The sequence below is a fragment of the Synchiropus splendidus genome, chromosome 5 (genome assembly GCF_027744825.2).
Source record: "Synchiropus splendidus isolate RoL2022-P1 chromosome 5, RoL_Sspl_1.0, whole genome shotgun sequence".
Taxonomy (NCBI): domain Eukaryota; kingdom Metazoa; phylum Chordata; class Actinopteri; order Syngnathiformes; family Callionymidae; genus Synchiropus; species Synchiropus splendidus.
This window is the reverse complement of record NC_071338.1, coordinates 29,085,803-29,109,187: the sequence shown is the minus strand read 5'-3', so window position 1 is coordinate 29,109,187 and position 23,385 is coordinate 29,085,803. Positions and strand designations below refer to the sequence as shown.

At 41.7% G+C, this 23,385-nt stretch overlaps 1 protein-coding gene across 1 annotated transcript in view; it reads left to right on the top strand.

Annotated features, from left to right (window-relative positions):
* The window catches only part of spon1a (spondin 1a), a 101,887-nt gene that overhangs the window by 23,940 nt on the left and 54,562 nt on the right, over positions 1 to 23,385 (top strand). The window contains exons 3-5 of the mRNA XM_053866006.1: positions 14,166 to 14,333; positions 16,045 to 16,151; positions 22,627 to 22,760. Coding sequence (XP_053721981.1) covers positions 14,166 to 14,333; positions 16,045 to 16,151; positions 22,627 to 22,760 — 409 coding nt within the window. The remainder of the gene's footprint in view (positions 1 to 14,165; positions 14,334 to 16,044; positions 16,152 to 22,626; positions 22,761 to 23,385) is intronic.

Sequence of the window (23,385 nt, the reverse complement as noted above, 5' to 3'; positions counted from 1 at the left end):
CATGAATGTGTCTTGTATTTACATGCAGCTTCAACGTAAAAGGTCAGTTGCACATTGAGGGACAAGATTAGGTAAAGGTCAAACTATGTTTCAAACTACCGTTAAGACTGGTGGCAGGATTTTAAACAATGCTAAGAAAAATTGTTAAAAAAATAATGCAAATTCAATGTACAACATTGTTTCCTATTGGAAAGAGTAGTATAAACAAGAACACTTTTTACGAGTGCGTGGCTTTGGCCAAAACAAGAGCTAGAGAATGTCAGAGCACTTATGGCATAGGCAGTTGTTAATGTGACATTTGAAGGAGACAGCACAGTCAGATACCTCCAGGTTTGTGAGGGCGCCATTATCCTGGCAAAAGATTGTTTGCTTTGTTCCTTTTCACATTAGCGTTTGCTGCAGTCTTAAAGGGTATAATTAGTCCAAACCGTCGAGTGCTGCATGAGAAGCATCGCAAATGTTTCGCAACTTTACGACAACTCTGGATAAGATTTCAGGTTTTCTTCGTAATGTGGTGCTTTTACATGGTTTTAGTGAAACATTTGTTTAATTTTATCTTTTTTTTTTAATCATCTAATCGGGTCAAGAAACAAAGGACAAAATAATCGGGCTGACACCACTCTGAGTGTACGCTCACACCAAATGCGACTTGGCAGTACTTGCTGGCTTCTCCTCGCCTCTGCCGTCACTGAAAATAAAAAAAAAAGTAGGTCAATCTGTAGGGGCTTTGCTAAAGCTAGTGCTATTGCAATGTGCTAATGATACACTGAATTGTAAGGATGCCACTTTTTTGCCGACTGAGTACAAATACAAGCACTGACAATTGAGTATTTGCCGATACGAGTGCTTAATATTACCAGACCAACCATTTTAAATAACGCTTTTAATGTTTATCAAATCAAATCAGAGTCTCTGTAACTTCTAATGCCATTGGATGGAAGCCTAACTTATTGAGCGTCTTCTTGAATTAAACATATTCACGTATCTGAGTCGTTTCTCTTGCAGTGGAGCTGGAGCGAGTCAGAAAATAGACGCACGGGTGGATCTCTTTTAGAAGGACATTTGGTCCGTGCAGTGCTCCATAAAAAATAAAACCATCGCTGGAAACAAGTGGAGTGAGGCCTGCCATCGTGACATGCATCAGGGAGGATGTTTGTCATATGACAAAGGGCGAGTGTGGTATGAGAGCCAGTGACCACCTTAAATTGCACGAGAGTAAACAGCCCCATAAAAACCTGCGATGCATTGAATTCGCGGAATATGGCGAGGGATCACAGTAGTAGGTATCGGCTGCTGTCATGAGTGAGTACTTGACTCGTACGATGACAGCGAAAATAGGCAGGTATCGGAGTGTGTACCGATACTGGTATCGTATTGGGACCTCTCTTCCAAATAGTAGCGATGCTAAAACACTATGTTGGGATTCAATACTATGACGAATTCATTTACCAGACTGTAGTAAACTGATTACTGATGTTTGTCAGGTTGTCAGCCTGTTTAAGTGTTGGTTGTTTTGTTATTAGCCATTAGGCTTTAGCGCGCTAGCATGTTTTCTTCTATTTAAGATGCAGCCCGAAGTAGAAACGACTGCCAATTCTTATTCTATATTTGTAAGTGAAAATGTGATTGTCTTTTTTTATTTATTTGTTTTATTTATGTTATTATTGATAAATAACATGAGGCTGTTTTTCACATTTTAGTCGTTTTTTTAATCCCGGCGATGTCAAAAACAGCATTGAGCATTGAATATCTTTCTGATGAACCCAGAGCCGCTCTCTCTGGGTTCATCAGTTTCTTCAGAGGCGCTGTCAGCTCTGTGAGTCGGTGAATTGCGGCACCTGCTACAATGAACTTCTACTTCCATTTCTCTTCTTTGTCTTGTTGATGATTTTTCCCTCGCAGCAAAAGTCGTTGTAAAATGTTGTCACTGATTGGTTAGCGTGCCGAGACTCGTCGTCAAGGTTCAATTCTACTTCAGTGTTTAATGCGACAACACGTCCTTTGAAACGTGAGCCTGTTCCCCCCTATTTCCCCTGATCTAACGATAAATCTGTTGTTTTATTAGCTTACATTGTGTTTGGCTTGAATATGTCGTAATTGGTTGGAAAATATTGACTGTGAAATTGAAATAAAATTTAATACTATCTAAAAAGCACAATTCTTTCTCCATGTGTCGCGCATGATAGACACATGTAGATTGAATTTCTGTTCATTAACAATTGTGCTTTTGCTGTTGAGGATTGTGCTTCACATGAGGAAGTGCATAAACACCCGATTACCGTCGTCCATTTTTAAATCTGAACCATGAAATACTGGTTAAACACTTGAGCCAAGGGATTGTGTGTGTGTGAGACTTCACCCTAATAGTTCCTGACGGGGTGTGTGATTTCCTCAAAGCCATTTCGATCGGCCCGCTCTCCGCAGAGCCACTAACAGGATTCAATAAGCACTGCCTCAGCAGGCCCCGGCACCTGGCCGTCCTCCTCACCCCTGTGGCTGACTGTAATCATTTGTGATGGCCCCCACACGCTGGCTGCCCCCCGACAGCACGTGGTTCATAAGGCTTTTACATGGACATCAAAGTATATAAACTCCCAAGCAGTCAAGAGACTGGATACATAGCGTTAAAGCGGAAATAAAGATGTCGCCTCAGCGTGCACTGTGGTGCGCCAGTAGTGTGCTGCGTGACAGTGTTGCCTGTTTAAAAATATAAAACAACACTCAATCTTCAATTACACTTTTCTATGTCTGGCAACGTCGCAATGTCTGCTTTAGATTGAACTAACTTTCTCGCTCATCTGTTTGTGCGGGAACCATGTGTATAGATATCCCCAAGTTCTCTGCGTATTACATGGTCAATATGGCTTTTAATGACTTATCGGCAGGAGGTTCGGCTTTCTAATCAGCGAGCGCTCTTGCATCGCTGCAATCAAATGAGCGCCTAATTTGATTTTCTCTCTTGACCTCTATACCTCTTAGAAAACAACAAAGCACGTGGAAAGGCTTTCAAGAGAGGGTTGACTTTCAGAGAGAAAAACCAAGTGCACTCAGAATCAGGCTGTCTCCCTCACTTGTGTATATCATTTACTTTACATGTGACTTTCACTGCTGTGGCATCCGGTAAATCTTGTGTGACCACATATGTTTAGAAAATCGTGAAAACATTTTATTTTCATTTATTCTGTATTACATTTGACTCACTGTAACTCACAGTAGAGTTTGTTCTCTAAAATGGACAAACATGTTTCAAAGAAACTTTCAGGGTTGGTTGAAAATGAGCTCACTTAGAAGGTATATTTACTTGGTGGTGTTTTGATTCACAATGTCACTGAATTCAGCTTGGTCTCACCCATCCTTAGTGTTCATTGGCTTGGTTTCGCATCCTCAAACTCCTGGTCTTGTTTTGTTTTCTGTGGTCTTGGAATGCTCTGTTCTTGACCCTGGTCTCGACTACAGCACCACTCAATGGTTGTCTTATCTTTTGCTGGTACTTCTACTTTTGCATTCATTGTCCAACACACTCCCTGTCTTTCCTCTACATGTGTCCAAACAAACCGAGTCTAGCCTCCCTAACTTTGTATCCATACCTTTCTATGTGAACTCTCTTCTACTTCCTTGTGACATGCTAAGAAAATGTGCCCTTAACCTTAATTTAAATGATAAATAATGATGCCAGTTTCCACTATTTGTCCTTTAATTTATGGTTTATTTGCTTGTAAAAATATGTAAATATGTATTAGTTTGATGTCACAGCAGAATCCAACTCTGTGGGCTCTAAGGATGACACTAAAGCAGGGGTGTCCAAACTTTTTGCAAAGGGGGCCAGATTTGGTGTGGTAAAAATGTGGGGGGCCGACCTTGGCTGACGTTCTTTACGTACAACAACAATATATTTAAACAAATTGTAGCAGGCCATTATGTGTTTCACATTTGCTTTTTTATTATAATCTCAACAATGTGTTTTGGTTCATTTGAAACATGCATATCACACGCAGCAGAATATTCACATAACTTAAGAAGTAATTGTACTCTTGAGTGCAAATTACATTTGAAACATGAAATATATCACCATGACAGTTCAATGTTCAGTGAAAGGTTTGTAATGCTCTGCGATCAGTGCTGCTACCTCGTAACTAGCCTTTGTAGCATTCTCATTAGACTCTCGGGCTCTTGCGAAATACTGCTGCTGTGAGATTAAACTAGCTTCAAGTTGCTTCAATTTCTCGCTGCGTTCCTTCCCTGTAATCGTGTCGTACATGTCAGCATGTCTCGTTTGGTAATGTCGCTTGACATTGAACTCTTTAAAAACAGCCACTGTCTCTTGACTAATGAGGCAGACACAGTTGTTGCGTATTTCAGTGAAGAAATAGTCCAATTTCCACCTATCATTGAAGCGTCGGCCCTCACAGTCAACTTTCCTTTTGTTGTTTATTGTCGCCATTTTAGAAAATTGGGGGTAAAGCGTCATACGCAGTGATGTCGCTCAGAGTGCTGCTGCCCTCTAGTGGGTAAATGAGTAACAGCTTTTAGTGTGACTTTGTGTACTTCATATGCTGGTAGCAGTACTGCTGCTGAATTTAATAAGTCTATGTGCGGGCCAGACGTTATAGATTTTATGACAGAGGCTGCGGGCCGGATGATATTTGACCACGGGCCGCATTTGGCCCCCAGGCCGGACTTTGGACATGTCTGCACTAAAGGGATTGAACTATCAAAGGTAGATGCTAGCAAACATTAGCTGATATTGTTAAACACTTCTGACCCTATAGAGATTGTCCCACATTCAGGCTTTCACTCAACCGACTACCGAGTGAGAGTCTGATATGTGTGTTGTAGTTCGCTTTTACATGTCGCACAAAACCTAAAGTAACCTTTGCTGGCAGTGGAAAAGCAGCATTGCATTATATTTGCATTATAAAGTATTTGTCAAATTCCAAATTCCATTTTCTCCGGTTCATATCTTTTGTCAAGTTAGGTCCCATGAGGTGGAAGTAAATGGGCGTGACTTAGGCTCCCCATTAAGATCACCATCGCCTAGTTCCACCCTGTCTGCACTCTCCTTTTCACCACTTTTAATCTCTGTCTTGTTTTCCCTTGCTCTTCTCCCTGCAAGTGCAATGTGTTTGCCAGTTCCTCTCCACAACTTGCTTCATATGTTTGATATACAGTTGGTGTTCCTTTGCAATTGATAGCAGCAGCTATCAATTGCAAAGCTTGCAATTGCAGCAGATGAATTGCAATTCCCTAATTTGATGAATGAATACGGCCGAGGAACGTTGTGGATGCAAGCTTGTGATTATGGTTTTGCTTCTCCTTCATATTCTTGATACTGACTTCTGATTTTCAGTCATCACCAATCTGTCATTTCATCTCATGCGGCACCATGCCCCCTCTTGTTGACATGATCTAAAGATAATTGAACCAGTCTATTTGGAAAATATTATTGTAACTGTGGAGTGTTTTTTTTTATAGGCGATGACCATCATCCCATCCGAACTCTAACCTGCATGGTAGCGATTCTGGCACCCCATAGTGCTGAAGCAGCGTGGATTTTATATCAAAACTTGGTCTGACCATTCTGTATAAGCGAGCTGTAAATATTTGCATACATATAGCGGGTGTAAAGTTGCAGTGTTCTCAGAGAGCGCATTAGGTTTAACGACAACAACATAACGGAAACTTTATCCAAATGGCCGTTGATCCAGGAAGGACCAATGTACTAGTATAATTTTTAGTCATCTGTCTCCAAAGCCCACAGAATGCATTAAGTTTGTTTACGAATTTAAACATTCTTTCAATGTACTTATAAGTATGCCCAATGGTGGTGCAAATAAAATTCATGAAATAAGGTTCACGTGTTCCACCAAGTACGATTTGGCCTCCTGTGATGATGGTTGGAACTGGCAATGGTCTCTGACCTCAGGTTCTGCCAAAAAACCTCAATGCCACATCATGGAAATGGCTGTCCTTTAACTCTATGGATGACCACTTGCACCCTTGTCAATGACGGTGCTCACTATTCTCACTGTGCACAGTCAAATGGTCGGATGAAACACAATCTCACTCGACTTTTTACGCCGCAGATGATGAGGAAAGCGTTCAAATAAAGAGCCTACGAGACATGGAGAACAACCTTTTACTGGTTCATTGTGCCCCAGCCTTATCGTGCGTTGCAATCCTTGAGCAATCGCATGAACAATTGAATCCAGCCGTGGGGGAGAAGCTTTCCTCAGCAATGCCCCTGGTGGGAGAGAGCACCAGATGGGAAACTTGGCCTTGTTAAAACAGACGATTTTAGTGGCATCAAGGGTTCACGCAGTGTTTTTTTCTGGGGCTAGTCAGTCAACTGTGAAAATCAGGAGACTGTAAAGTGTCTGGAGCTGGTAGGAGGTGGAGTGTGTTAGCATGCCTGCTCCAGTTGTTGCCCGTTGTTGTCCTGGTCAGATCAGACTGAAATCTTCACAATTCAACAAAGCCCATCAGAAAGAAGAATGCCTGTCTAGGCCACAATGGGAACCAGCACTGACGTGTCTCGGGTGTTTTATTATGAGGATGACCACAAAGGTTTGGCCCGAGAAATCATCACCAGTATCTTTCTTGTCTGCTCCACCATGTACTGTTTAAGCTTTGCTGATAAACTGACATGCAAGCTCTGCTTGAGAGAAGGCACCGAGGAGGACATTTGAGTCGCCCAAAGCCTGAGTGAAGGTCACTAATGATCAGAACCCAGCAGAGAGGATCTGCAGTGCCCTTTCTAGCTGTCAGCGGTGAGGAAGCGGTAGAGGAGATGGCTAAACACCCAGTGCTACATCGCACCAGTGCAAGCAGCTCAACTTCCCTCAGCATATCCCATTCGCAGTGTCGGGTGCTACAAAGAGCATTGTCAAGCTGGAGCGTCGAATGAAGAAGTATGAGGACCTTTGAGGTAATTGCCGCAGTTGTGTTGGAGGACCTGTACATGCGCTTCTGTCCTTGATCAGAGAGAGATTTCGTTTTCTCCTGCCAACATAAGACTAGAAAATGAGGTGTGTCATATGGAACAAGAGGTGTGCAGAGAAGCCATGAATGAGTTTCACCCAACTATAGGGCTCATCCACTCTAGCTGGGTCACAAGAGTGTGAGAGTGTCCGGGACAATTGACTCGGGCGCATCACTGATCACTCACCTTATGTTAGTACAGAACAGGGAGCATTTATTACCCTGAACAAACCACTTATTTATAATTGTATTTGCAACATATTAGTCAGTAATTAATCATTATAAAGTATTAACCAGTGACTTGTTAAGACTCACTAGATTTTACCACGGAATAGTCTCCGAAAGTTCATGCTGAAAAAAACAAGCATTCATCGGAAATAAACGTGATTTCTTCATTAATAGTTAATGTGTTCCCCAATCTAAAGTGTTAGCTTGAACTTTTCTGAATGTAATGATATCATTTTAACACAAATTGTGCTGACTCATGAAATGTAAGCTGATGATTGGTCAAATCTATAAATAATAGGATCATATTTCAGGTGGACAAGTAGTAGTCAGTTGTATTTTGTTTTCTTAACAGCTGGAATCATCCTTTAATCCAAAGTGCACTGCCCACAAACAAACATTTTAATTATATATATATATATATATATATATATATATATATATATATATATATATATATATATATATATATATATATATATATATATATATATATATATAAATATATATATATATACATATATACATATATATATATATATATATATATATATATATAGGCAGCTAGGATGATAGCAACAACAACAAACATGGAGGAATCCCTGAACAAAAGCAAACAAAAGCATCTGTTTGCTTTGGTTCAGGGATGTTTTTCACTACACAATGTTCAGAGTTTCCACTACTCTGAATGTACTTGATATTCTTATCAAATTGAAATTCATGTACAAATATTTTCAACACATGAAAAGAGCTTTAGTTGAAATAAGGTGAAATAAAAACTTGAATATGGCCACCATTGTGATTTATTGTGCAATTGGCAAACTAAACAATATTTAGTCGTTTAAATGTGTAATAAAGCTTTTCATCTACATTCACTTTAGAAAAGGCATTTTAATTTAGTCTTTCGAATGTTTTTTATAATGCAAAGATTAAAATCAATATTGGATTTTAAACCATATTTACACTCTGTTTAGAAGTCTGACCGTGAGGCAATGCAGTGGAAGACAGAATAATGATGCAGATATTCCATACTACCTCTGTAATTGAAAAGGAGCTTTGTTTACCGTCATCTCTCTGTGTTCTCTGCTGTTCAGGAGGTGAAGAACTGCTTCAGTTTATACTATCGGCTGATCATCAAGTGACACACACTTCTATACTGATTCTATACTATGTTCAAGCTATGTTCTGCATAATGGCTGCATAATTTGTTATTCACTATGAGTTATTTGTGACTGTTACCGCACCCACTTATATCAAACTTGGCAGAGCGTTTTCATCAGCAGCAGTTTCGATTATTTTGATTTGATTGTATCCAGTGTTTGTTTAAACACAGCTCATTCCGTCCCTGAGCGCGTCTGATTTTAGATTGTTGTTGTTGTTGACAATTTTTGTTGGCATTCATTATCTCCCATTATCTCAGTTTTAGAATGTTTCACCGGGAAACGACAGCAACCTCCACTGGCAAAGTCATCTTGGATTGCCAGCATATGTTTGACTGTTTGCGGTGGATTTAGCAGAGATTTGCCAGCAGCACTGCGGCTGCATCCAGGGCTTAGCAGCCTCCCAGACAATGGTGATTGCTTTAAAGAAGGACAAACAAGCCAGGGCAGAAACAGAATGAGTAATATGACTATGCCAGACCATTCTTCTCTCCAGTGATGAATGGCTGTGTAAATAGTTCTGGCCAGACTTGATGGTATTAAATCTGTTAAATGTGCAGCAGAAATAATCGTATCCTCATTTGAAAATACCCCTATCTGAACCGGACCCCAAACATTTCGTTTTTGCGCCGTTAATATTCTTGGTAAACTAAACTTCCTGGAGTTGAAAAAGAAAAAGGTCAGTTTAAAGTGACTTTTAAAAGGGATCCCTGTGCACAGCCTCCGATTGGCTGCTGGAGCTGTGAGAGCTAAACGCTCCTCTCCAGGACCATTTTAGAATACTTATTACAAATTACTGTTTGTGACGCCAGTTCCCGTTTCTTCTTTCTTTTTTCTTTCCAAAGAAAAAATATCGACTGAAAGGCAGCTCTTTTTACATTAGGCTCTCAAGACCACTTTTCTATAATTTAATCATTCAAGTATATGTTCAGAACTTTCAAGGACAAGGATTCGCAATGTGCCTCTCAGCATATTAAAAAAGCAACAGACCATCAATTACTAGATTTAAGGGGAATAAACACATGATAAAGGTCTTTCCTTGAAATGTTTTAACATATTTCTGCTCACTGGAAAATGGAATACTGCTCTGGATCTCATGTTATACATCACTTGCAGATTTTTGGGGTATTGGAGGCATTCAGGAAATAAAGCTGAGGTAATGTTGACTCATTAATTTGAGTAAAAAGAGAACATGAAGATGGCTTGAAGGGATACTGTTAAAAGGTTCGGGACATAAATTATTATTAGAAGTACGGCTGAACGATTTGGCCAAAAAAATGAAGTGCAATTTATTGTGACAATATTATGATTTGTGATTCTGCCTGCATAAAATAAATAAATAAATACATAAAATAATAATAATCATTTGATACTAACTGAGCACTGAAATGTTCCTTATGTATCATTACAACTTTACATTTTAATTAAATTTCTAAATTGTGATAAAGACTTGGACGTAGGTGAAAGTATGACGACACAAGAAACAAAAATGATCGTAATAATCAGAACTAATAAAAAACCATCTGTGGATCTTAAAAATAACGTCTCACAACTTAAGTCTCATGAAGGTGCGGAATCCTCCGGTCAGACTCACCCCACTGATGAGTCATAATCAACGGAACAAGATTCAAAATCTGCTTCATCAGATCAGGAAATGAGATGTGGAGCAAGTGAGAGACATTTTGAATAGTAAGGACGTTGGTGTGATGATGTCATTCCTATTTGAAGTACAAAGGCTGCGAAACATAATCTGATGGCAGAGAGCGGCTGGTGAGGGGTCAATTTTCTCCCTGCACTCATCCAAATTTTTGCTAGATTTTGGCTGAGAAAAATGCACTTGCAGCTGAAAGTGGTGAAGTTCAACTGATATAACAGTTGTTGTCGAGCGGATCCAGTGAATAATGTTGACACGCTAGTTCTGCTTCGCAGAAATTGGTGTTTTTTAGCAATTGGTGACAGACTATGTCTTAATGAAGAAACACTGTCTCCTAGCAAATATGAAAACATGTTTAGATATAAATGTTTTCATCCCTTTAAATGAACCAAACATCAAAAGCAGATAAAAGTATGACCTGCGATGTCGGCTCATTATCATGTAATTGTAATTTCACTTGAACGCTCTTATCATTATGCAGTTTCTTGTGAACTGAAAATAAAAAATAAAAAAAATCCTGCAGCATTTGTGGGAATCAATCTGATAAGAGGTGCACGTACAAATGGGAGAGAATAACCAGGGAGCAAAAGTGATTTAACACAGTATCCCTGAGAGACTAAATGCATTCACGCTTCATGTTTCCTGCGCTCCTCACTCTTTCTTTCCTCACCCATCATCCATTCATCCATCAATCCAGCTGCACAGGATGCAGCCGCGTTCTATTTGTCAGTGCCCATCAAAACTGGCTGCATTCTCATTACATGCTTGCTGACCCTTTTCAGGACTGAAATAAACTCTGTGGGTGGGTGTAGCAAAATCCCATCAGGGACAGTATGAAGCCTACCTGCTGAGCAAGATTATGGCTCTAAGGAACAAGACGGATTACATGGAGAGATTTCACTTCATCGCCTCCAAACGTTGTCTCACATGTCGCATCTAGATCCCTGGGAGTAAAACAGTGACGCAAAAACTGCACTGCTATAATCCCTCTGAGGTATCTCATGTATACATGACATTTTACCGCTGCATTCTTCACCAGTGTTTCACCCTGCTGCCCAGATTAAGTCTTATATTTGTGAAGAATCTAAATGCATTAACGTGCTTGACAGATTTAAGGAAGCACCCTCCTTAATCCACGTGGCTGCCTCAAGAGTTGTGCGCTTCAACCGTTGATGCTATCGAGTGTTTGGAATACCACATCCGAGAACTCACAGGAGTGGAAGAGAAATACTGCATGGGGAAAAAAGTGAAGATTGATGAGATCTGTCCAGAAATACTGTACTGATGGATGTGGGAGTTAAAGGGCTGTCACTGCTGACATGTCACTTCGACATACGAGCAAGCAGAGAGAGTCTGTGTGTCTGAGAGTCACCTTAAAATGTTGGCTCATGCTAAAAACCATATGGTGCAGGCCTTTTAAAGGTGCAAATTTGGGACATTTATCCACCACTTAGAAATTCAATTCATGTAGCCACATCATTTATTCATCAAACATGATGGTCATTTTGCAATTCGGATTGGGGTTTTTTCTGAGCATGGAAGGTGCAGTGTGTATGCGTAATTGTGCACATGTGGCTGCAGAGATAATAGCTGGAAGAAGACGCTAAGTGCAAGGCCGTCAGAGGCACCAACGGGGTGCTGTTGTGCTTCTCCACACTGGCTCCCTGTACACTTTGGAATTGACTTTAATGTTTTATTGATCACTTTTAAAGCCGTTGTAGAAGTGCTGACCCCTTACAAGCCAATCCTCAGTTCCTCAGGTGGGTGTCTTCTAGTCTGCTTTCCCTTTCAGCTTCTCCCTTCAGAGGTGGCCACAGTGGATCATCCTCCTCCATCTCACCCTGTCCTCTGCTTCCTCTTCTCTCAAACCTATAAACCTCCGTCCTCCTTCACCACCTCCATGAATCTCCTCTTTGGCCTTCCTCTCCACCTTCTGCCTGCCAGTTCCAACCTCAACATCTTCATCTACCAATGTACTGGCTCTCTCTCCTCTGTACATGTCCAAACCATCTTCATCTAACCTCTCTGACTTGGTCTCCTAAACACCTGAGCACATGTGCTGTCCCTCTGATCCTATCATCATCCTGCTGACTCCCAGAGAGAAGCTCAGCATCTTCATCTCTGCTACCTCCAGCTCTGCCTCCTGTCTTTTCCTCAGTGCCACTGTTTCCAAACCATACAACATTGCTGGCCTCACCACCCTTTTGGACACTTCCCCTTTCATCCTTGCCGACACCCTTTTGTGACACATCACACCTGACACTTTTCTCCAATGATTCCATCCTGCCTGCACCCGCTTCTTCACCTCTTTCTCACACTCTCCATCACCCTGGACAGTTGAGCCTAAGTACTTCAAACCCCCCACCTTCTTTATCTCTGCATCGTGTAACTTCACCTGTCCACTTGGCTCCCTCTCATTCACATACGTATTCCATCTTACTAAGGCAAACCTCCACCTCTCTAGCTTATCTTCCACTTGCTCCCTGCTCTCACCACAGATCACAATGTCATCTGCAAACATCATTGTCCAAGGGTCTTCTTGTCTAACTTCATCAGTCAACCTGTCCATCACCATGGCAAACAAGAAGGGGTTGAGAGCAGAGCCTTGGTCCAGGTGGTTCCCTTATAGTGGTCCCGGAGTCTACATTGAAATCTATTGGTGACAGAGCCTTTTCTGTCCGGGCTCCTGAAGTCAGTCTGCCAGAACAGATCCGAAACACAAGCTGTACCTCCACTACCAGAACTCTGCTTAAAAACCTACTTTTCCTGGCTTGCATTTATGTAATGTCTTGTTGGATAATGTGTAAACTGCATTCAAAAGGTGCTCTATAAAAGAAGCCTTATGATCAAGATCATTATCATTTTTAATATTAAAGTGTGTAGGGATGCCATTAAGCTGTCTCCGTGTGTTCATGCTGTCAGCTGCATGAACATTTTGACTCAAACATAATGAGGACGGATGATTGGCGGACATCCATTTTATAATGTGACACTGTGTCCTGAAAAATTTATACCAGTCCCGAAACCTGCCTGTATAATAACACTCTAATTGCCATGGAGCAGAGTCGGGAGTTAAAAAAAAAAAAACAGATAATACAGCTGGGAGCAAGGACTAATGATTTCATTGGTTATTTATAGCTGATATTTTGAATTTAATTTCCAGTATTAGAAATTGTTAAATTAACTTTTTATTAAATGCTGATGTTATTCATCATCCAAACGTATATTTTTTATAATATTTAACAGTTTTCTACATGCAGTCTTTGTGAAATACCTGCAAGCCATAGCTATGTCAGTGAGATGTGAATACAACCCATGAACGTTAAATCTAAACTACACGTCTCATGAATGAGATTCAAACTTCAGTGAGAGGAGAAACCCCTGATTACTTTTGAAGTCGTTCATTTGTTAAAAGAACTTCACAGTTTACAGTTAATACTGGGATTTCACATCTGAGGTGACCAACACAAGGAGTTCCACTGCAGTACACTTGAGTTTTTTCTCTAATTCTGGGTTTTATTGCTCACAATAATGCACAGTGTCAGCAGTTTGTTTGTAACTGTTTTTATGTTTTATGATTGCCAACTCATTTATTGGAATTCTATATTCCTACAATTGAAAATAAGTGCGAGTTAATGTAAAAGCAGTGCAGGTGGACCCCCAGCAGATGAACCCGGTCAACATTGGCAAATAACCGCTTGTTTGACAAGTCGCCCTGACAACCGTTCTGCGCGCTATATCGCTCCTTTTGTGCGTCTCACTTGGATCCACATATCTCAAACGCGATGCCTCATCTGAGCAGCCGTTGGTAGGAATGTTTGTCTTTGTCCTCGCTTTTGTGAGTTGTGGCTTTTCCTCGGCTGTAGGTTTGTAAATAGCTGCGGTGGTGGAGACAGACGCTCACTCGCCGGACCCCTGCTGCCCTGCGGACTCTCGCTCTCTCCCTCTCACAAGAGGATGGCTCTCTAGGTGACAACAACTGGCCTCCAGCAGTTGACAACTTTCTTCAAATCCAGGATCGAAGCTGTGTTTTTTTTTTCGTCCGAAGACGTCTGGTTTTAGTGTTTAAACTGGGGCAGGTGTTGGAACAATGAGACGGAGCAGGGAACGCCGGAGCTTGATGCTCCTCATCTGCTTCCTCTCCGCAGCAGCGGGCGACCCGTTCACCGAGGAACCGTCCGACAAAACCGGCAAGACCGACGGCTATTGCAGCCCCATTTTGCGGGCGCAGAGCAACCGAAAAGACGGGAACAATGAGTTTCGGCTGCGAGTAGAAGGAGATCCGGAGAGCTACCAGCCTGGAAGCACATACAGAGGTAAGTATGCGCAGCAACGTCTCCATGTCGGGGAAAGCAAATATACAAGTTGTAAAGTTGTTGACTGTCTACTTCTATGGTTGTTAAACACAAACAGCTGGATGTTTTTACACTTTGTCTTTCCAAGATTGTGTCTATCTCTTTTATGACAAGGGGCGTCTGACATGAACAAAATATGGGAAAAATATTTAAATATAAATTAACGAATTATCAATAGTAATTTGGCTAATATGCATTTAATAAATTGCTGTTTTGCAGATTTTCAAAGCATGTTCAGCACTATTTCAATACACGCACTCAGCTGAATTGTATTATTACTGACCAGAGGGTGTCAGCAGAGAGCACTTTACTGATGCTCCTGCATCATAACCAACATGGGGTCGATTGGCAGAACTGATAAATAATGATGTCATATACAACTACGGTGGAAAAAGTCAGTTCTGGAGTCAGGATCTTTTGTGTCTCCTTCTTGGTAACTCACTTATTATTTCAAACTGGGCAATATTATTGATTTCCTTGTCTATATATATATATATATATATATATATATATATATATATATATATATATATATATATATATATATATATATATATATATATATATATATATATATATATATATATATATATATATATATATATATATATATATATATATATATATATATATACATATATATATGTACGTGACGTTGGGTTTCTACTTATGTATTGACAGAGGTTATTTTCCAGTGGAATCTACAGTACTATCATATGGTTTTTCTCAAAGAAAGGAGAAAGTTTGTGTTTCTGAACAAGCAAAAATGTTGTCACAACATTTACTCTAACTTCAACAACATGAATTAATATTAAAGTAAATGCTAATTTGCATGTACTGATGGCCTTTTGGACTGTAGCTTTATCGATGTCCTCCACAAGTTGAGGACAGGTCAGGTCACTATATGTGGCCCACACAAGTAAAACATAGCTGGCTGAAATTGAAGCACACGAAAAACTACATCTTGCGCAGTTTCCAAATAAAGGAAATCCGAAAATCAGATGGAAGGGAGTCACATGAAATAACGGAAAGCAGATTTGAGCTTGAACATGCAAGAAAAAAAGAGGTGGAGTCAGTGAGGAACCTCAGACGTGCGTGACACTTAGTTTTCTTTCCAATAATATAACGGGCGACTGATACTGTGTTGTCCTGTAATGGACTATTCAATGAAAATAAACCTCACAGCCCTAAAAGGTCACTTTGAGTTCTAGCTAATGATATACATTAGCTTAAGCTTCTCCCCTTAAATTGCCAGTTTCTTAATCTTAAGTCATAAGTCTTAAAAGAACAATGAGTCTGGAGACTGTTCTATCAGTCTGATCTAAAATGTTATTAGCGCTGCTTCCACGTGCCACCAGCAGCGGGAACCTCAAATCTTCCCCTGACTTTCTAAGTGATTTAATTGTCTCAGGGATGTGACAAAGGAGGCACTTTGAAAGCTATTGTCAGCAAAATGAAACGTCACGCTCAGTTACATCTAATTGCCTGCAAGTTCACACACATTCGTCATGTCGTGCCGAGTTAATGAAACTAAATCTTGATGATCTCCTGTGAAATTGTGAGAATTATTAATTGAAATCGTACATCACGCAGGTGTTTTCTTGTATCTGCAATGTGGGTGGGAGATTTTGCTTTCAGCTCTGACAAGCGCTGTTTATTCCCTTCCGCTCAGTGACTCTGTCTGCATCCAGCCCCTCCTACTTCAGAGGGTTCACTCTCATCGCCCTGAAGGAGGGCACCGTGGGAGACAAGGACGAGGACTATATAGGGAATTTCCAGGTGAGATAAAAACAACCAAAGGGACTGATGAAGTTTGTGTACGCTGTTGTTGATGATCGTGGACGGTTTCACAATCAGCCGAATACTATTCCGGACTTGAGCCATGGGTGGTGCTGGGATGATCCTGCTGTTGTGCTGGCTGTCCAATATTAGTTAGCATGGGTGCAGTTTCCTTGTTCGCATCAAATGGCTGGGAACCACTGTATGACTTAATCCCGATGGACGGCTGGTCTTACGTTGTGCAATATGAGCTGGATTCTTATCTGGGAGTGACCCTACTGAATGGGACTTTCACCTACAGAACACAAGGGCAATCTTTCAGTCAGGGGCCAGCTTTCACTCCAGTGGCCACAACATCAACTGCATTTAAGATCTGGTTTTAATATGAAATTGGAAGACTCCAACAGCCACTTCACTTGACAGGAAGCTATTTGCTGTACTGAGAGTAAGCGGTGACTTAGTACCTCAAATGTTGTAGCAGTTCTTGTTCAATGACAGTAGCTGTGGGTCACTCTGAGCACCGACCGCCACTGGCCCATGGGCCTGCCTTTGAACGTGCTTGATACCATGATATGGATGTACAATACATATGGGGGTCATTGGGTGATTTGTTTACCCCAAATACCATTCACGATGTATCCAGATTACAAGATACCAAGGACTCCAGCTGGATCATTATTGGCAGGAGCGTCAGTAGAGACAGCAGTCGCCGCCGCTGCCTTCATTCTACTGATCATTCTCACCTTCTTAAACAAGCTTAATGCAGCATATTTAAAGAGCACACTTTTCACTCGGCTTCAAAATTGGAGTGGTTCCTGGCGCGTATATGCTGAGGAGATGTGCAGTTGGTGTAGCTGCAAAGATTGATTAGCATTTAACTGAGCCAGAGAAGGAGCCAGCAGGCAAACGGCTGCGTTGACTGCACGTGATAATGCTGGAATATGTCATGTGGGCCATTTGTAATTATAATGCGAGCAGCAGGGGAAGGAAGAACAATTCTTGACGGTACATTAGAGGGCTGTTAATTCCGAAAAGGGAATAATGTGTGAGTGATAATCACAGGTCATTTATTTTCCATAAATCTCAGACCTTATTCCATATGTGCTCGGCGTAGAGATCACATGAAGCAGAGTACTATCTGGAAAATCTGCACGATTGTTACTTACTTGTCTCCAACGATTGTGGTTATGTCTCCATTACTTATCTGTCGGAGGATGTACTGTAACTGGTGTCAATTTCCTTTATGGATTTAACAGCGTGTGTGGGGTTTTTTTTTTTGTGTGTGTCTGTTTGACCAGTGTTACTGCATGTGTGGCGCTATTGACTCGACCGCCGGGGGGCCGGACCGATTAGTCATACCCTCGCTCAAATATGGGAGGAAGGAGAAATGAAGAATTTCGTTTTAGTCCACCTCACTTTTCAGCCCCTGCTGTTAACTCTGGCGAGGTTCTTTCTGTTTTATTTGTCCTTGTAATTGATTTCACGCTGTTGTTATTTAGTGCCAGCCTTGAGCACGCTGCACAGCCAGATGGCAAACGCTGGCGAAGTGTGACTGGGGACTAAACAAGTGCGAGAAGGTGGGACACCTCATTCATTTAGCCACGATTAGTCACTTTGCTGCACACAATGATAAGAGCGACGACAGGTAGTCTGGCCTCCGTGGAGGCAGTCACCAATGTTAGCACAGTCAAGGTCAGATGATTACCTGTGATGACAGTCTTCTTCTTTGTCATTCGGCATTTGCCACAGCAAGTCGGGCCTCCTCCTCCTACTCCTCTCAAGTCACACCAGTCCACCTCACACCCTCATCCATGAGCCTCTTGTATTGCTAGTTAACGTGTTACAACCCCACAAATATCGTTCTTCCCAAAAACACTTCTACTTTCAGAGCTAAAACCAAAACGTAACAGCAGCAACCTCCTCTCCATGTGGGTGGATTGTACACACATTTCTGTCCATTTCTTTTCGTCCCAAGAGTAACACTCAGTGTAGCGCTGTTTTTTTTTTTTTCATTTGGTTTTGTGTTTTACTTTTGCACGCATTTCAGACTTATAGTAGCATAGTATAGACCTGTGCTTTCCCATGTATTACGATATATCTAGAGTGTTAGCAAGATCCGGTCTCCTTAACATTTGGTGATGTGTGAAAGAACGAGGCTCATCCATTTCTGAGTGATTTACTCACAAAACTTCATTTTGCCTACATACGATGTCATGAAAGATCGGTCATGTGACCCCCAAAGCATTATAGAATTAATGCCGCTCCGGATTGAATCAGGAATGAAACTGACAGACTTCATGGATCGACTTTTGAACTGTGCCTAACTATTGTCTTTTCAGCATTTTGGGCCTTGAGAAGGACATGTATTTGCCTTTCCGAAAACCCCTTAGTTTTTTGTTTTTCACTACATTTTAAAGTAAATTAAACATAATCTTAAGCTGCTCTAAATGCTTTGGTTATTGATCACTTGTAACAGCATCATAATCGTGGGCATGGTTAACGCCCATTTTTGTCGACCTTTTTGCTTGTTCACTGTGAAAGGAATCATTCAAACAAGGTGGCCACGGCATCGCTCCGTCCCTCCGCCGACATCTTGTGTCCTGGTGAACTACTCTGAGAGTTGGGATTTAATTTCTGTAGGAAATACAGAAAGGGCACTAGTGCCCTTTAGAGTACGCCCACAGAGGTGAGAACATCCTCTGCTTTTGGGCACGTAACAACTGTGCTACATCTGTGGATTGGTCCATTTCTCTGTGAAATATTTCCCCCGTGATATTTTAGTGTTTTGATGTGTTTTCCAAATCGATCAATGAAGTTATGATCTTTATCCCCTTTGTAGCTTTTTCAGCATTTTTTTTTGTTTGTGTTCCTAGTGTTTTTTGCAGCTTGTGTGTTGTGCGTGGTGTCGGTGTCAGAATGACATAAGACCCCTGCAAGTCCTCTGTGTAATGTCCCTCTCACCTGCCTGTTAATGACTGCACTGTGTGGTATAAGAAATAGGTAGTGCAGTGGGTAAAAATAGTGAGTCATTCCTTCGAATTAGTTTTGAGAGTCTGGCTCCATCAGCCACAGTGAGCTCATCAAGAATACTGCCGCCCGTAGCAATGTCACTCCGTTGTCACCTGCTCAATTAATGCCCTGCGTTTTATTCTTGATGTGTGAAATGCTTCGCTCCCGAACCGGTCCAGGCCACACAGACAATGTCTCAGCATTCAGACAGCGGAGGCTTGCTGGGTGGGCTGGCGTCCAGGCACGGAAATAAAAGAGGGCTAGCAGCCGCAATAGAAGACGTCATGCTTTATTTGACAGACAGCTCATTTGAAATCAGTGGGTGTGTCCCACCTCCGCCTTCTCAGGACGGAGCCCAGCTAAATGAAAAAGCACTTTCATTGAGCAGACTCACTGAGTAAGCAGTGTGAGTTTTTGTAGGAATTAGAAGTCAGGAGAATTAGCTTCCGATGACACAGTCGAGCTCACCATGGTCAAACAGGACAATGAAGAGAAGCGTGCTATTGCTGATATCTCTGTTTTATATCTCTGAGTTATCGGAGTGTGATTGGGTCACAGAGAGTTGAAGAGGCTCAGGATTCTTCCGAGGCGCCATGGAAACACTGCTAGGTGTGGGGGGTAGGATCCGTCCCACTGAGATCCACACAAAAGTCACATGTTTGTACAGCGCTCTCCTGCCTCACTATCTAACCCCCCTATTTAGACTGTAGACACCAGCATTAAAATGCATGCTGAGCGATTTGTCACCGATCGAAGGCTCTGTATTCTGCGGTGGACAGTCAGTATCAGTATTAGAATTAAGCTTTAACGGCATTCAGAGCCCGGTGCAGTTTTGTGGCCCGTTTTTAGAGGAATACAATAAAGAGAGGTCGAAGTATGAAGTTCCTGATCTTATGTTCAGGTGCAGATTGCTAGGTGTGAAGCAGAGGACAAGACTGTCTAGTCACATGAACTTCATTTTACTTCATTTAACCTTTAAACACGCCATGGAGTGTGAGGTCCAGCGCAGCTATAAGGAGTGTGGGACTCCATTAAATATTCTTGTTGAGTCTATCGCAAAGCAAAGTTCCTTCAAACCTAAGAAAAGTGCATTTTAGCCCATGCCGAAGTCTATTATAGTCACTTTGGTTTCGCAATTAAATTGTTTAACGTTCCGTAACTCTTGTTTACTCTCTTCAGTGGGACGTAATTACACAATTAAGAGTTCATTCATTCATTTTCTGCCGGTTATTCCCTTAATGGGGTTGCAGAGGGCTTAAGCTTATTCCAGTTTTAGAGGGCGCAGATTGTAGACAGCCTCTCCCTCGCACTGTGCTCAAACTTGAATTTGATATGGGGGAAAATCAAAGGAAACAAGCTGCTTTTTTGTCAATATTAACTGTTCCCTCTGACTCTCAAGTGACGGCATCAGCTTGGAAGGACGCTAACATGAGGCCTGTCGGGGTTAAGGACCCTGAAGCATAAGACACAGCAGGATTGGATTTTAACCATGGTGTTTAATGCAAACATAAACCTTAACAGGCAACACAAATGGAGGGCGAGGACAAAACCAGACATGATGAGAACTGACGTAGAAGAGGCTTGACCTTGAAAAGACAAGACGATGACAAGACGAGACTTGGCTTAACTTGATGAGGTGATGACCTAACTTGACTTGGCGGTGACCAAGACAAGGCAATGACTTGACCAGATGAGACAGGACTCCACCAGGCTGTGACTCGACTTGAAGTCGTGACTTGATGGGGTAAGACGAGACAATGACTTGTCTGGAGACACTTGACTTATGTGGAAACTTGACTTGACAAGATGCAAGTCGGTCAGACTGAAACTTGACTTGACCTGGAAACATGACTGAACTTGACAAGAATGTGGACTTGATGAGACGAGACGTCACCAGTGTCTTGACTTGACTAAACAAGCTTGAGTAAACTTGACAGAAACCCCTTTGTCTTTCACTGGCTTCATTGTGCGTAGTAACGGAAATGCTACGTGAATCTTGATCCTGCCACACAGCCCCTACTCAGAATCTGGGACTGTCATGGGAGTATTGCTCACATCAGGACCTGACACAATGATTGTTGTTTCTCTTTCTAAAACAAATGATTCTTTCAGTGCATGAGCAACGTTGATAAACGGCTGTTAGCGTTCAAAATAAACTGTGTGCAACATGACTCACTTAGATATCAGTCCGACCGTATCAATTGAGCAGCACTGTTAGCGCTAGCATGTTCATTTCGCGACCATAACAGTGGTTTAGTAGCTTTACCAACAGTACTAGTAGGTTTTTTTTCTCTCATTAGCCAGATACTTATTTTGTTTTCTCATGTTCGCTCTCAATTCTTGAGGTGAAAACTTAGCCAACTGCTCCAATATACAACTCGGATGGGCACAAGTGGATTTTGACTTTACTCCTGGTGTTGCAGGCTGCAAAATGCAACCGTTTGTAGTGATAATCTGTCGACAATTCTATCACCTTGTCTCATACGTCTGTCATGGAAATTTTTTGCAATATAGTTAGAAACATCAGTGAAGTGAAATTGTCAAAGTAACTTTTTCTCTTACAATCATAAACATTACAAACAAAAACACATATAGTTAGTCATGTTTGCCTATACAGTTATTATGACCAGTGGGCAGAGGACGTGGGGTGACCAAGCATCAGATCCACTTCACAATAAATGGTAACCTGCAATACAACCTCAACACCCTAAGGTCTCTCTCAGTCTTTGAATTCATCCAGGGATGTCATGTCGATGTGGCCCATATTTTTATCAATATATTTTTGATGTGAACTGTTTTCTTCTTTCATATGTATTCAGGAAGAAAAGCATCAATAATGCCAAAATAAAAGTGCTGATATTTCACTTTTAAAATGACAAGAGATGTCGGTGCTGGGCAAAGTTATTTCTGCTCACTTTAAAGAGCAAGAACACAGCGCTTAAAAGGTCACCAGGTTTGCTATCGTACAGGGGATTTTTTAAGATGAAGACAGTCCACAGGAAAGTCCCCCATAACTCCAGTAAGAGTCAGCCGCCGTGAATGTTTATTCTGTCAACCCACAATTCGATATAATCGTTGTTGGGATTTGAACGTGGGAGAGAGAAGTGCCCCAGCACAGAACTATTTTTAAATGGGTCTAAATGATCGCCCATGTTCATTTCCTCTCATCCTCCGTATCTAATCTCAAACAATGCCAGCGCTCCCTTTCAGTGTGCCACACTTGGGGTCACCCGTTCTCTGTTTGTTTGCGTCCCTCTTTGACTTGGATTACACGAGTCACTGTCACACGCTGCGACCTGAGAATCTGTAACGACGTTGGTTTTGTGGCTAATTATGTTTGTGACACTTGACGAGAGGTAATTATTGTAAACTGATCCAAAAGCTAATCTGGAAAATTCCACGCAGATGTTCCAGTGGATGTTCAGACACGCCTTCCTTAATCAGTGTTTGCATGTTTCCCCCGCAGATAATTGATGAGGAGGAAACGCAGTTTATGACCAACTGCCCGCCTGCGGTGACGGAGAGCACTCCTCGCCGGCGCACCAGCATCCAGGTGTTCTGGACAGCGCCCCCCAGTGGCTCGGGATGCATCACCCTCAAGTATGTCATCACAAGCCGACCTTGCAGTTAAACACAGACGGATCACCACTGTTTAAACAAGCTGTTGTCATGGATGTCATTCGGAGCCGGGGAGTTGTGAACACGCACGCTGACAGCAGTAACATTCCGACTTGAACGTCATTAGCCAGCTGCTGCCATGAAGGCTGGAACCTATCTCAAGCCTTTGGAACTGCTCGTGTTAAATCAGGGACACAACTAAACGCAGTTAAGAAGCATTTCTGAAGCATTATGGATTACTTATTTTTAGTTCCGTCCAATTCATTCAAGTTAGTTAAGGTTTCCATGACTTCTGCTCCCTGTGTTGAAGCACAGAACTCCATTGGTTTAATTTCTGCCTTTTTAGCAGCAACTGTTCTTTCATCTCTTGTGTTGTTTGTTGGCTGGAATGTCAGGAAGTAGCAGGAGGAGGCAGTCATGCATGAAACACCAATTCTTCATACTGTAGTCGTGCAACAGTGAAGTGGTACAGCGGTACTCATACTCGGACAGGACCGTTTTGGTTACTGTTATCTGTGTTCCAACAGTACAGAACGCAGGCAGCATGACAACCGAAACAAATCAACAACTCGAGCGGGAAGATCCCCAGCGATGTGTCCTCTGGGTT